The 14807-nt window shown below is 41.7% G+C and overlaps 1 protein-coding gene and 1 pseudogene across 1 annotated transcript; both read left to right on the top strand.

Moving 5' to 3' along the window:
• Positions 1-238: 238 nt before the first annotated feature.
• LOC143526202 (olfactory receptor 1J4-like) lies at positions 239-1231 on the top strand. Its single transcript, XM_077020847.1, has one exon. The coding sequence runs from the start codon at positions 239-241 to the stop codon at positions 1229-1231; it is 993 nt and encodes a 330-aa protein (XP_076876962.1).
• Positions 1232-8432: 7201 nt separating this feature from the next.
• LOC143524936 (olfactory receptor 1J4-like) lies at positions 8433-12736 on the top strand (annotated as a pseudogene).
• Positions 12737-14807: the final 2071 nt, after the last annotated feature.

The raw sequence follows: 14807 nt of genomic DNA, 5'->3' as shown, positions 1-14807 counted from the left end.
TGGAGATATTTTTTTCTTCTACTCTAGTAATAATATGCTTAGTACATATTGCAGAGATCATTATCTGCTATGTCAATGTGTTTGAAAATCTGTACAGCTCCATTTTGACATTTTACAACACATCTATTTTTAATGCATCTATTTTGACTCCTTGAATTGAATTGTATTATGAAGTTCCTTCATGGTTGTATAACTTTATTTTTCTTTAAATAAGGTGTTTCAGATATTTCATGCTACCATGACTTACATAGGATCCCTTGATAATACAACAATTGTTCGTCCTGTCACATTTTATATCAATGGATTTTACAATATTCCACATGCAAAGTATTACTATATATTTCTGTGTTTTGTGTATACTGTGACTGTTTTAGGCAATTCTTTTGTCATGGGTGTTATCTTACTTGCACGTGCACTACACACAGCAAAGTATGTAGCAGTTTTCCACCTGGCCTTCTCTGATGTGTGTGGAAGCTCAGCTTTCATTCCAAAGTATGTGCTAATGTTTCTGTTTGATAACCAGTACATATCTTATGAGGACTGTCTGGCTAACATGTTTTTTGTTTTTTTCTTTACGACTCTACAGTCTCTTACTCTGCTTGCTTTGGCTTATGACAGGCTGGTTGCTATATGTTTCCCTCTGAGATATCATGCTATTGTGACAAAAACATCAATGACTGTGATAATTGGAGTTATATGGGTGATTGGGATGACAATCTTTATTGTACTTGTGGGACTGGTTACCAGACTATCTTTCTGTAGATCTACTACAGTTGACAGTTATTTCTGTGATCATGGTCCAGTCACTAGACTAGCATGTAATGATATTAGTATGAATTACATAGTGGCACATGTAGGTGTTACAACAATACTTTATATTCCATTGTTGTTGATAATTGTTTCCTATATTTGTATTGGGATTGCATTGCTCAGGATCTCACATGGTGCTGACAGAATCAAAGCTTTAAAGACCTGCACCTCCCATCTTATATTAGTGGCCATGTTTTACCTGCCAATTGTTAGTGTTTATATTACTGCTATTGTGACATATATAAATCCAAATACTAGAATAATGAACTCTGTATTGACACAAACTATTCCACCTATGTTGAATCCCATTATATATACTCTAAAGACTAATGAGATATTGCAGTCTGTTAAAGTTCTTTACAGCCGAGCCAAGCTGATCTTTGCAAAAGAAGGGCATACGATTAGTAATGCAATGAAATAATATTAATTTGCAAGGATAGTTTAATTTCAAAGAATAGAATTTTCAAAAGTACAGAGCTGAACAGTTTATATACTACATTCCTTTTATAGACTTACTGAAATCATAATTTCCTTCAACTTGTCTGTCATTGTACCGATATACTGTAGCTTAATCTATAAAGTCTGGGCATGTATTAGATCATATTTACATGCAAAGTATACTTACATTGTATGCATAGTAATAATCTGCAGTTTGCTGAATTTTAAATTATGAATAATTTCTCTGATCTGTGAGCATTTTCAATAAAAATAGTGTGGTGTATATACACATAAATTATAATGATAAAGTGGTGCCCTTCAGAGCTTTATTTAAATAAGTCACAATTTCTATAAATTAGAAATGTGTATAAATTATTCTAGAAGTATTTCTAGAGTACAATGTTTACAACCCCTATAAATATTCCAAAGATCTCTACTGGGTTGTTTTCAGCAGTGCCCTCTGTCAGTTTTTTAAAGTAGCAACATTTTAAGACTCCTTTTTTTGTCCAATGAAACAGCACATTTTGGGGCAGTCATGGTCTGGTGGGTAGGGAACCAGTCTTGTGACCGGAGGGTTGTAGGTTCGATTCCCAGGCCCGAGGCCATGACTGAGGTGCCCTTGATCAAGGCACCTAACCCCAACTGCTCCCTGGGCACTGGGCTAGGGCTGCTCACCGCTCTGGGCATGTGTGCACCACAGCCCCCTAGTAATCACTAGTGTGTGTGTGTGTTAACTGCACAGATGGGTAAATGCGGAGGACAAATTTTGATTGAGGTGAAAACCACAATTGACAAATATGGCACATTTACATTTTATTTTATTTTTAGTGTTGAATATTGTGTTTAGGTAAACATTCCTACCAAACTAAAAGCACAAGCTTCAGTCAGTTCCAAGAAGCATTCAACCAGTGTTGTACAAGAGTCTTGTGGATATGAGCTGACCAATACTAATGCAAAATGTTAAGGAATTCCTCAATCATGTATAAATCTCTGCAAAAGAGATATTTGCCCTCTCTGAGAGTTCCTTTCCCATACAAGTGCCAAAAAATTGGTCAAGAGATTTAAATTTTTTCTGGGTAAAGATGATGGCATATATGTAAAGTAAAGTGTCCCATGTCCCAATGGGGACGCGCTCTCATTAACATACACAGTCCAAACCACACAAAACAGTTCCTGACTGTCTTGTGAGGATGGAAAGTAAAGACATTCCTCTGCCATCCTCACCCACAGTCTCCTCTTCATTTATGACACCCCTGTCATCACAAAACAAAGGAACTTTGGCAAAACATAAATTTTCAGAGATCTCCATCTCAGTAGAACAAGTTTTGGTAAGTTTGGTAAGAAATGTGTGTGGAAGAGGTAAGGGAAAATGCAACAATAACAATTCATCAGAATTCATTAATTGTTTTAGCAACCAGCCGGGAAAATCTTTAAAATGGATTTCTTGTAACAATATTATATCTGCATTCAGATCTGCATTTCCTTAAATGCTTAATTTGACTGGGGGGCACGTGTAACAGGGCAGTGGATAAATCCACTTGCAGGTCTGACACTGTATCTAGAGAATAGCAAATGTACAAATTTGATTGGCTGCTTCTTAAGCGCTCACCAACTGTGATCGTTTGATGAGTGCTACGGCAATGGTAAGATGCATGTAACCACAGGCGACTCTCCCTATTTGACAGACTGTTTGACCTCTTCGGGTGAGGTAAAGTCATGAAACATGCCGTTATAGGTGTCTGGTGGAGCACTGGAGAAAACATATCATATTTAACACCATCCATAGCGCAAAGCTGTTCCAGAACATTGGTGAACGCTCTGCAAGTAGTAGCCACCTTGACTGTAAAAACAGAAAAGGCAGCAACCACAATAACCGACACTGTGATCTGCTGTTCCCGTCTGGCTTTCTTAACACTAAAATGACTAAACTACAAAATCCTTTGTACAGTAAACCAGCCACACAGCAGCTCACTTCCCCGGTGCCAGCAGGATGTCAGCGCAGTCTTCTTAGCAAACTCTGACCATAACAATGTAAAGTCTCGGGTACGTTTGGTCTTCATCAGTCCCCCCAGGATTTCGCGGGCCTTTTTTGTGATTGTTGCGGGCTAAAATGTTTGATGTTGCGGGTGTTTTTTTTATAAATTGCGATGGAAGTTGCGGTGTGTTTTTGCTTTTTTGTGAGTACATTACAATAGGGAGTAAATGTTGTATGGTTTCCTCTATTTAGTAGTCCATTTTAATTATCTATTTACCTATTTATTCAGGGTTGCCAACTTTTCAAGATCGCTTGAAGTGAGATTTGAACCTTTTGGGGGGGGGGGGGGGGGGGTGGCGAACATTAATTGTTGACGGGGAGGGGGGGCGGGGTTAGCGAACGTAAGTTGTTACCGGGCGGCCTGTAAAATGGACACAAATTAAGTATTATATCGACATCGATCGCCAGTGGTTGGCGCCAGAGCGAACTAGTAACTCATAGATATGGATCAGAGATAAATAAATTTTATCTCTGACTTTAAACTTAATCTCAGTTCAAAGTTTAAACTTATAAACTTTATCTCAGACCCTCGCCGCTTGCGTGCGCTGCAGTGACTTCGCGGGCTACCGTTGCATTGTGGGGAATGTAGTGTTTGTGGGTGCAAAACACCATCGGGCGGCTGTGGCCTGCGGGCCGGTTCTAATAGTAATTAAATATCATCCAGGGGGCCATAGATAATCAATTCGCGGGTCGGATCTGGACAGTTTATCCCCGTTTTCATGTAGTGTACCGGGATACTGCTTTTCCCGATCTTTTTGCCGTTATTTTCGTCGCTCATGCTGCTTTCAGTCTGCTCCTCTTGAACGTATATACGGAGGTAAGGCGGGAGTTTGTCGACGTCACATCAAGACGACATCAGTGATTGGTCAAATTTGCGGGAAAGTTGCGGTGATTGGCTGAAGTTGCAACACCGCCCTGAATTCGCGGGGTTTGCTTGAAGTTGCGTTGAAGTTGCAAATCGCAACATCGCAACTTTCTGGAGGGTCTGCTTCATATCCTAGAGCTCCTATTTAATGCTGGTATGGTTGCTTCAGAACAGATCAGAGCTCTGCCACTACAGCACAAACTAGCTTGACCCTCAGCCTCACAGCACCCAGATATACTGTAGGTTGATGTAGAACAGTTCTCTACTGGAGGATTAGGGGTAATAACATGTGAGGATATAGCCTGTAAAATAAGGCCAAACGAACAATGGTGATGGACCCGACTTTTCATTAAATTTAGGAGGCATTACAACACCGATTGTCTAGTTGGCAGAATCAAGCAATATCAGTAACTGAATCAAATAAAAGGAGTTGTAGATTGATTAACACATTAAATTTTAATTTGGCTCTGTGGGAGCAAACCAACATGTGTCTACATCAAGCCAAGCCTACACGGAAATCTGGTGGTGTACTGTTGACACTTGTGTAATAATACTGTGCAGTGATTGTCCTCGGGGGGCGGAGCCGCCAAGTTGACGTGGCCACTACTCCCCCCCAAAAAAGTTCTTGGGAGTTTTGTGCGGAGTAGCTGGCGGGATCAGTGGAGGGAGGTCGGCTTCCACGGGGCAGGTGCTGACCACACGATGCGCTGTGGCGGCAGGGCTCTGCTCCGGGGGCGTGGTCTTATTTCCCCGGTCTGGTCTACGCCTGGAAGAACATACAGACACAACCGCTTCTCTGTGGCTTTTATTGTGACTCCGCCCTGTCGGAGGCATCGGGAGTTCACAATGGCTTTTGAAAGCCAACCGGGAGCCAAGCCAACGCTCGTCTGCATACTCGTTCCATCAGCCAGCAACTTGTACTACAGGTTGCTCCTCCCTGTAGCATTCACCAAGCCGGGCATACACATAGCGCTTATCAGGGAGCTCATCACTAAAACTAGAAACTGAAAGTAACTTCACTTTGTTTTTAAAGCGACGAGACCCTGTACCCACAGCGCAAGGGGAATTCCTGTCTCTGGTTCGTTCGCGCTGTGATATCGGAGAGTTAAACTGAACTGAAGCAGCCAAGATCTCATCACAACGATTAAACTTACCAGAGTCTCGCTCCCTCGCTGTGTCCTTGTATGGTCGGTTATTATGCAACGATCTGCACGAGGCAGAACAGGGAGGCGGACACAAACGCTGAGGAGAGCGAGATTTATTCAAGGGAATTCCAAAGACGTGGTCATTACAACAGGCATGGGTCATATCGGGTGAGCAGGCAGAACAAGAAATATACATAGGCATAGTAGGACAGGGAAACGAAACACGGCGGGGAAACACAGAACAGGCAGGAATACTCAAAAAGGAAAACAATACTCACAACTAGGACACGCAACAGGGATATCAACAGGTACGAGAAACAAACTAGGCATAGAAACAAACAGATAGTAGCACAAAGGGCTAACAGCACAAAATAACCGACAACTGACTAGGGGAACACAAGGACTATAAATACACAAAACTTAACTAGGAACAGGTGATAACAATGACGACAAGGGCGTGGCAGACAATGGGAAACCAGGGCAACAGACAAGCAGGGCGGGACTAACGGGCAAGTAACAACACAGACACGAGGGAACAGGGAAACCAGAGTGACAGCTAGGAGAGGGGGCGTAGCCCTACGTGACACCAATTGGAGGGAAATGCCTTAACTTTGAATATATGTCGGCATGACAGCAAGTCCCTCCCTTCTCGCAACACCCTTGGATCAATAATAAAACTAAGTAACTTAGTAAGGAATGTTGAAGTGGAAGTCGGAATTAGGAGTTGGAAAGAAGTTCCTAAGACCATAGAAGTAGCATTAGAATGCATATCTGGGCCGACACAAAATAGCTAAACGTAAAAACTAAGACGACACTAAATTACTAAACACGAAACAGTAGTACTAACATGAACGTGAGCATGAACCAGATGAAAGGGTATTTAACAAAAATGGCCAAGCGTAGAAACTAAGAAGACACTAAGGCCCCGTCCACACGACGCCGGAGGTTTTTAAAAACGGAGGTTTTTGTCTCCGTTTTCAAAAATATCTCCGTCCACACGATCAGCGTTTTCAAAAATATCTACATCCACACGAAGCCGGAGGTTTTTAAAAACGGAGGTTTTTGTCTCCGTTTTCAAAAATATCTACGTCCACACGACACCGGAGGTTTTTAAAAACGGAGGTTTTTAGCCTCCCGTCCACACGAAAACGGCGTTTTCGGTCACCGAAAACTGAGGTTTTTGAAAACGCCTTCCAAGGTGGAGACTTTTGAAAACTCCGGTCTCGGCGTATTCGTGTGGACGGGGAAAACGCATGTTTAGGAAAACGCTGACGTCACATAGTGAGTCTGCGCATGTCTTTTTTTTTATTACATTCGCTCAGCTTGTTCAGCATGGATACGCAGCTGATACGCAGCCGTCAAACGCTGCAATTAACATGCCAGCCCAGTAGAGGGCGATCGTACTTCCCACAGAATGACATCAAAACACTTGAAGAATCAAATTAAATCAAATATATTTGTATAACGCTTTTCACAACACACGTTGTCCCAAAGCGCTTTACAGGATTTACAAAGTTAACAATAATGTAGCGTGTAGTGCGGATGATTGATTCAGGGAACGAGCCATTTTGAATACTTGCTTTCTTTATTAGAAAGCAGCCCTGTTTCAACACAACGGGTAATGCTTGTGAACTCGGACTTACACATACATTGAATGGGTGCGGGGTATCGAATGAGTACGAACAGACGGGGTGGTAGGTTTGACAAGCACATTAAAAACACTCATACATACATCGATTAGAAGCTTACATTGTACAGACACATTCATCACATAGCACTTTATCACAAGCACATTACAGACATTATAACACTAAACTTAGCGACCAAATATGACACGAAAGGGATTATGGGAACGATTTGAAAAAACTGAACGCAGCGCATTTAGGCACCTCCGCTGTGTTATGTAATGCGAAAGTAACATTAAATTAAACTGTACACATGTTAATAATCCGCCAATTGCAGTGACAACGAAAGCAATCACGGAGCTGTCCATGCTGAACAAGCTGAACGAATGTAAACAAAAAAAGACATGCGCAGAATCCCTATGTGACGTCAGCGTTTTCCTAAACATGCGTTTTCCCCGTCCACACGACAACGCCGAGACCGCAGTTTTCAAAAGTCTCCACCTTGGAAGGCGTTTTCAAAAACCTCCGTTTTCGTGTGGACGGGAGGCTAAAACGGAGACAAAAACCTCCGTTTTTAAAAACCTCCGGTGTCGTGTGGACAGAGATATTTTTGAAAACGGAGACAAAAACCTCCGTTTTTAAAAACCTCCGGCGTCGTGTGGACGGGAGGCTAAAACGGAGACAAAAACCTCCGTTTTTAAAAACCTCCGGCGTCGTGTGGACGGGAGGCTAAAACGGAGACAAAAACCTCCGTTTTTAAAAACCTCCGGCGTCGTGTGGACGGGGCCTAAATTCCCAAACACGAAACAGTAGTACTGACATGGAATGCAAGCACAAACCAGATGTAAAGGTTTTTAACAAAACAGCTAAAGCTATACAAATATACACAAATAACAGAACTCAGGAACACAATGAAGTTCACAAACAGACGATGACCAACAAAGACAAGGAAGAAATGCGGGGTATAAGTAACCAGACTAACAAGGGATAAAACAAGACGCAGGTGATCGTGATGGCTAGGAACAAGGAGGTTGAACAGGGGCGTGAAAATAAAAGTAAACAAAAACACTCATTGGAAGGAAAAAGCACAGAAGAAGGGAATTGACAGGGAGGTGATTGACAGCGGGATGGGGCTACACGTTACACATATAATACAGTTTATCCTCTCTTCGAGGGTTTGGGCTTTGGAGGTGTGATTTGGTGGGTGACGTAAATAAAGGTCTATAAATGTGCTTTATCTCTGCTAATGTGTTCCAACTGCAGAAGGCATCACTCCTGGAGATATTTTTTTCTTCTACTCTAGTAATAATATGCTTAGTACATATTGCAGAGATCATTATCTGCTATGTCAATGTGTTTGAAAATCTGTACAGCTCCATTTTGACATTTTACAACACATCTATTTTTAATGCATCTATTTTGACTCCTTGAATTGAATTGTATTATGAAGTTCCTTCATGGTTGTATAACTTTATTTTTCTTTAAATAAGGTGTTTCAGATATTTCATGCTACCATGACTTACATAGGATCCCTTGATAATACAACAATTGTTCGTCCAGTCACATTTTATATCAATGGATTTTACAATATTCCACATGCAAAGTATTACTATATATTTCTGTGTTTTGTGTATACTGTGACTGTTTTAGGCAATTCTTTTGTCATGGGTGTTATCTTACTTGCACGTGCACTACACACAGCAAAGTATGTAGCAGTTTTCCACCTGGCCTTCTCTGATGTGTGTGGAAGCTCAGCTTTCATTCCAAAGTATGTGCTAATGTTTCTGTTTGATAACCAGTACATATCTTATGAGGACTGTCTGGCTAACATGTTTTTTGTTTTTTTCTTTACGACTCTACAGTCTCTTACTCTGCTTGCTTTGGCTTATGACAGGCTGGTTGCTATATGTTTCCCTCTGAGATATCATGCTATTGTGACAAAAACATCAATGACTGTGATAATTGGAGTTATATGGGTGATTGGGATGACAATCTTTATTGTACTTGTGGGACTGGTTACCAGACTATCTTTCTGTAGATCTACTACAGTTGACAGTTATTTCTGTGATCATGGTCCAGTCACTAGACTAGCATGTAATGATATTAGTATGAATTACATAGTGGCACATGTAGGTGTTACAACAATACTTTATATTCCATTGTTGTTGATAATTGTTTCCTATATTTGTATTGGGATTGCATTGCTCAGGATCTCACATGGTGCTGACAGAATCAAAGCTTTAAAGACCTGCACCTCCCATCTTATATTAGTGGCCATGTTTTACCTGCCAATTGTTAGTGTTTATATTACTGCTATTGTGACATATATAAATCCAAATACTAGAATAATGAACTCTGTATTGACACAAACTATTCCACCTATGTTGAATCCCATTATATATACTCTAAAGACTAATGAGATATTGCAGTCTGTTAAAGTTCTTTACAGCCGAGCCAAGCTGATCTTTGCAAAAGAAGGGCATACGATTAGTAATGCAATGAAATAATATTAATTTGCAAGGATAGTTTAATTTCAAAGAATAGAATTTTCAAAAGTACAGAGCTGAACAGTTTATATACTACATTCCTTTTATAGACTTACTGAAATCATAATTTCCTTCAACTTGTCTGTCATTGTACCGATATACTGTAGCTTAATCTATAAAGTCTGGGCATGTATTAGATCATATTTACATGCAAAGTATACTTACATTGTATGCATAGTAATAATCTTCAGTTTGCTGAATTTTAAATTATGAATAATTTCTCTGATCTGTGAGCATTTTCAATAAAAATAGTGTGGTGTATATACACATAAATTATAATGATAAAGTGGTGCCCTTCAGAGCTTTATTTAAATAAGTCACAATTTCTATAAATTAGAAATGTGTATAAATTATTCTAGAAGTATTTCTAGAGTACAATGTTTACAACCCCTATAAATATTCCAAAGATCTCTACTGGGTTGTTTTCAGCAGTGCCCTCTGTCAGTTTTTTAAAGTAGCAACATTTTAAGACTCCTTTTTTTGTCCAATGAAACAGCACATTTTGGGGCAGTCATGGTCTGGTGGGTAGGGAACCAGTCTTGTGACCGGAGGGTTGTAGGTTCGATTCCCAGGCCCGAGGCCATGACTGAGGTGCCCTTGATCAAGGCACCTAACCCCAACTGCTCCCTGGGCACTGGGCTAGGGCTGCTCACCGCTCTGGGCATGGATGCACCACAGCCCCCTAGTAATCACTAGTGTGTGTGTGTGTTAACTGCACAGATGGGTAAATGCGGAGGACAAATTTTGATTGAGGTGAAAACCACAATTGACAAATATGGCACATTTACATTTTATTTTATTTTTAGTGTTGAATATTGTGTTTAGGTAAACATTCCTACCAAACTAAAAGCACAAGCTTCAGTCAGTTCCAAGAAGCATTCAACCAGTGTTGTACAAGAGTCTTGTGGATATGAGCTGACCAATACTAATGCAAAATGTTAAGGAATTCCTCAATCATGTATAAATCTCTGCAAAAGAGATATTTGCCCTCTCTGAGAGTTCCTATCCCATACAAGTGCCAAAAAATTGGTCAAGAGATTTAAATTTTTTCTGGGTAAAGATGATGGCATATATGTAAAGTAAAGTGTCCCATGTCCCAATGGGGACGCGCTCTCATTAACATACACAGTCCAAACCACACAAAACAGTTCCTGACTGTCTTGTGAGTATGGAAAGTAAAGACATTCCTCTGCCATCCTCACCCACAGTCTCCTCTTCATTTATGACACCCCTGTCATCACAAAACAAAGGAACTTTGGCAAAACATAAATTTTCAGAGATCTCCACCTCAGTAGAACAAGTTTTGGTAAGTTTGGTAAGAAATGTGTGTGGAAGAGGTAAGGGAAAATGCAACAATAACAATTCATCAGAATTCATTAATTGTTTTAGCAACCAGCCGGGAAAATCTTTAAAATGGATTTCTTGTAACAATATTATATCTGCATTCAGATCTGCATTTCCTTAAATGCTTAATTTGACTGGGGGGCACGTGTAACAGGGCAGTGGATAAATCCACTTGCAGGTCTGACACTGTATCTAGAGAATAGCAAATGTACAAATTTGATTGGCTGCTACTTAAGCGCTCACCAACTGTGATCGTTTGATGAGTGCTACGGCAATGGTAAGATGCATGTAACCACAGGCGACTCTCCCTATTTGACAGACTGTTTGACCTCTTCGGGTGAGGTAAAGTCATGAAACATGCCGTTATAGGTGTCTGGTGGAGCACTGGAGAAAACATATCATATTTAACACCATCCATAGCGCAAAGCTGTTCCAGAACATTGGTGAACGCTCTGCAAGTAGTAGCCACCTTGACTGTAAAAACAGAAAAGGCAGCAACCACAATAACCGACACTGTGATCTGCTGTTCCCGTCTGGCTTTCTTAACACTAAAATGACTAAACTACAAAATCCTTTGTACAGTAAACCAGCCACACAGCAGCTCACTTCCCCGGTGCCAGCAGGATGTCAGCGCAGTCTTCTTAGCAAACTCTGACCATAACAATGTAAAGTCTCTGGTACGTTTGGTCTTCATATCCTAGAGCTCCTATTTAATGCTGGTATGGTTGTGTTGCTGGCCACAGGCCTAGGGGAACCTTGGCCAGGCACAAGATGACGTCAACCCCTGGGATGACATTATGATGGCGTTATAAGAGCCGTTTGCTCACTCCCTTCCTCGTTCTGTCTTTCTTTCTCTCTCTCCCTCTCTCTCTCTCTCTCTCTCTCTCTCTGTGGTAACGAAGGGAAACAGCACAACAGTGGAGTTGCGTTTAGCCTGTGGCATAAGGTTTATTCTGACCTTTTTGTATTTTTTAAACTAGCTTTTAACAATTCACATTATACACATTACTCTGGAATAAACATTCTTACATTAATTAAATCACAAGTTACAGTAATAATAATAATAATAATGATGACAATAGCTAACTCGCCTTCTACTAATGGGCAAATGTAGTAACACAGCATACATACAGCAATAGAACCACCATTTTGGTATGATCATTGTTACTACAAACTAGTACAGTCCCACTGGCTCAGCATTACTTCAACCCGTACACAGAACAATTATTTACGGACCCAATTTCCCTTTATATTGAACACCAGTTTATTCAACCAGAAGAGAGATATACATGTATAGCTTAGTTCTTAAGAAATGTAATTCTTCACTGGCTACCAATGTTCCTTTGCTAAACCTAGCTAGCTAGCTACGTCACTTTAAACTTCAGCGACGTCTGCAAGTAGTAGCCACCTTGACTGTAAAAACAGAAAAGGCAGCAACCACAATAACCGACACTGTGATCTGCTGTTCCCGTCTGGCTTTCTTAACACTAAAATGACTAAACTACAAAATCCTTTGTACAGTAAACCAGCCACACAGCAGCTCACTTCCCCGGTGCCAGCAGAATGTCAGTGCAGTCTTCTTAGCAAACTCTGACCATAACAATGTAAAGTCTCGGGTACGTTTGGTCTTCATATCCTAGAGCTCCTATTTAATGCTGGTATGGTTGCTTCAGAACAGATCAGAGCTCTGCCACTACAGCACAAACTAGCTTGACCCTCAGCCTCACAGCACCCAGATATATTGTAGGTTGATGTACAACAGTTCTTTAGTGGAGGATTAGGGGTACTACCATGTGAGGATATAGCCTGTAAAATAAGGCCAAACGAACAATGGTGATGGACCCAACTTTTCATTAAATTTAGGAGGCATTACAACACTGATTGTCTAGTTGGCAGAATCAAGCAATATCAGTAATTGAATCAAATAAAAGGAGTTGTAGATTGATTAACACATTAAATTTTAATTTGGCTCTGTGGGAGCAAACCAACATGTGTCTACATCAAGCCAAGCCTACACGGAAATCTGGTGGTGTACTGTTGACACATGTGTAATAATGCTGTGCAGTGATTGTCAATGGTTCATTTACTTCTGTTCATTTCTAAATGGTCTGTATGTGGCCGGAGTCTTTCCCTTGTACAAGTGCGTTCCCCCCGCACCGCTGAGGTGTGTGTTGCTCATCACTCCACATCGTGTGAAGTAAATGCAGAGATGGTCCTGAGGTTTCACTCATGCATTTATTGTAGTGCTCTGCATTGTAAAATACACATATATATGAGTATATAAAATACCAAACATGAGTTGGTGTCTGAGGGAAGGTACTTTGTAGGTACATTGAAATTACACTGGGTTAATACAAATACACACACACACACACACACACACATCAAATTTATTAACCAATGGAGGCCTGGATTTGGAGCCACACACAAAAGTAGAGTGGAAAAACACACTACAGGCTGATCCAACTTTGATGTAATGTCCTTAAAACAAGTCAAAATGGGGCTCAGTATTGTGTGTGGCTTCCACATGCCTGTATGACCTCCCTACAATGCCTGGGCATGCTCCTGATGAGGTGGCGGATGGTCAAATCAAATCAAATCAAAGTTTATTTGTATAGCGCTTTTCACAACACATGTTGTCACAAAGCGCTTTACAGGATTTAAAAGGTTAACAATACTATGGGTCCAGAACCCTAATGAGCAAGCCAAAGGCGACAGTGGCGAGGAAAAACTCCCTATGATGGTGGGGGGATGGGATCTCCTCCCAGACCTGGACTAAAGCATCCGCCAACTCTTGGACAGTCTGTGGTGCAATGTGACGTTGGTGGATGGAGCGAGACATGATGTCCCAGATGTGCTCAATCGGATTCAGGTCTGGGGAACGGGTGGGCCAGTCCATAGCTTCAATGCCTTCATCTTGCAGGAACTGCTGACACACTCCAGCCACATGAGGTCTAGCATTGGAGGAACCCAGGGCCAACCGCACCAGCATATGGTCTCACAAGGGGTCTGAGGATCTCATCTCGGTACCTAATGGCAGTCAGGCTACCTCTGGTAAGCACATGGAGGGCTGTGCGGCCCTCCAAAGAAATGCCACCCCACACCCTTACTAACCCACTGCCAAACCGGTCATGCTGAAGGATGTTGCAGGCAGCAGATCACTCTCCACGGCGTCTCCAGACCGTGTCACGTCTGTCACATGTGCTCAGTGTGAACCTGCTTTCATCTGTGAAGAGCACAAGGCGCCAGTGGTGAATTTGCCAATCCTGGTGTTCTCTGGCAAATGCCAAGTGTCCTGCACGGTGTTGGGCTGTGAGCACAACCCCCATCTGTGAACGTTGGGCCCTCATACCATCCTCATGGAGTCGGTTTCTAACCGTTTGTGCAGACAGACACATGCACATTTGTGGCCTGCTGGAGGTCATTTTGCAGGGCTCTGGCAGTGCTCCTCCTGTTCCTTCTTGCACAAAGGCAGTGGTAGCAGTCCTGCTGCTGGGTTGTTGCCCTCCTACGGCCTCCTCCACGTCTCCTGGTAGCGCCTCCAGCCTCTGGACACTACGCCGACAGACACAGCAAACCTTCTTGCCACAGCTCGCATTGATGTGCCATCCTGGATGAGCTGCACTACCTGAGCCACTTGTGCGGGTTGTAGAGTCCGTCTCATGCTACCACGAGTGTGAAAGGACCACCAACATTCAAAAGTGACCAAAACATCAGCCAGAAAGCATAGGTACTGAGAAGTGGTCTGTGGTCCCCACCTGCAGAACCACTCCTTTATAGGGGGGGTCTTGCTAATTGCCTCTCATATCTACCTGTTGTCTATTCCATTTGCACAACAGCAGGTGAAATTGATTCACAGTGTTGCTTCCTAACTGAACAGGTTGGTTTCACAGAAGAGTGGTTGACTTGATATTGTGTTGTTTAAGTGTTCCCTTTATTTTTTGAGCAGTGTGTGTGTGTGTGTATATATATATATATATATATATATATTAGTGGTGG

The sequence above is a fragment of the Brachyhypopomus gauderio genome, chromosome 10 (genome assembly GCF_052324685.1).
Source record: "Brachyhypopomus gauderio isolate BG-103 chromosome 10, BGAUD_0.2, whole genome shotgun sequence".
In the NCBI taxonomy this organism is placed as follows: Eukaryota; Metazoa; Chordata; class Actinopteri; order Gymnotiformes; family Hypopomidae; genus Brachyhypopomus; species Brachyhypopomus gauderio.
This window is presented reverse-complemented; position numbering and strand designations above follow the sequence as displayed.